The sequence below is a fragment of the Augochlora pura genome, unplaced genomic scaffold (assembly GCF_028453695.1).
Source record: "Augochlora pura isolate Apur16 unplaced genomic scaffold, APUR_v2.2.1 APUR_unplaced_1657, whole genome shotgun sequence".
NCBI lineage: Eukaryota > Metazoa > Arthropoda > Insecta > Hymenoptera > Halictidae > Augochlora > Augochlora pura.
Window position 1 is genome coordinate 3073 of NW_027581725.1, and position 814 is coordinate 3886.

Below are 814 nucleotides of genomic sequence, written 5' to 3' on the forward strand. Positions count from 1 at the left end.
CTCGTTATCAACAACCCTTTGCCATCTAGTATGCAAATTGTCAATGCCGGATCGATAAAAATCAATTGGTTTTTCATAAAAATATCTGGAGATTGCATTTTGGACATCATTCGAATTTTCAAATTTTTTGCCACTTAGAAAATGTTGTAACGATCGGAATAAATGAAAATCCGACGGCGCAATATCGGGTGAGTATGGTGGGTGAGACAACACCTCTCATCCCAATTCATTAATTTGTTGCAAGGTTCGTCTTGCAGTGCGGCCTTGCATTATCGTGTTGCAGAATAACACCTTTTCTGTTGGCGATATTCTGCTGGATATTTTTCAATTAAAGATTGATTTACTCGATCTAACTGTTCACAGTAAAGATCTGCATTTATAGTTTGTCCAGGTTGCAGCACTTCAAAATTGAAACACCTGCACAAACACCTGCTCTGCTTTCTTTACCAATCTGGTTTAAATCTTCTTGGATGATTGACCAAGGCTGTTTAAGAGTGTTCGACAGTTCCTCAATTGTTTGACATGGATTTGCTTCCACCTCCGCCCTTAACATATCATTGTCGAAAGTTGTTGGTCTTCCTGATCGATACGAGTTGAAAAGATCGAAATTACCGGATTTAAACTTAGAAAACCATCTTTGGCATTTTCGAACGATTAATGCGTTTGGATAAACATTGCAAATGTTTTTGGTAGCAACCGTTGCGTTACTACCCTTGCGAAACTCAAAAAGTATACAATGCCGGATATGTAACTCTTCTGGTACTTGACTGGCCATTTCACCGTAAATTGCGAAAAAGATTTAGGATATTACTAT

The 814-nt window shown here is 38.1% G+C and overlaps 1 protein-coding gene across 1 annotated transcript; it reads right to left on the reverse strand.

Annotated features, from left to right (window-relative positions):
* Nucleotides 1-376: 376 nt before the first annotated feature.
* LOC144477512 (histone-lysine N-methyltransferase SETMAR-like) lies at nt 377-775 on the reverse strand. The gene has a single exon (XM_078195239.1). The coding sequence runs from the start codon at nt 773-775 to the stop codon at nt 377-379; it is 399 nt and encodes a 132-aa protein (XP_078051365.1).
* Between the last annotated feature and the right edge of the window lie 39 nt (nt 776-814).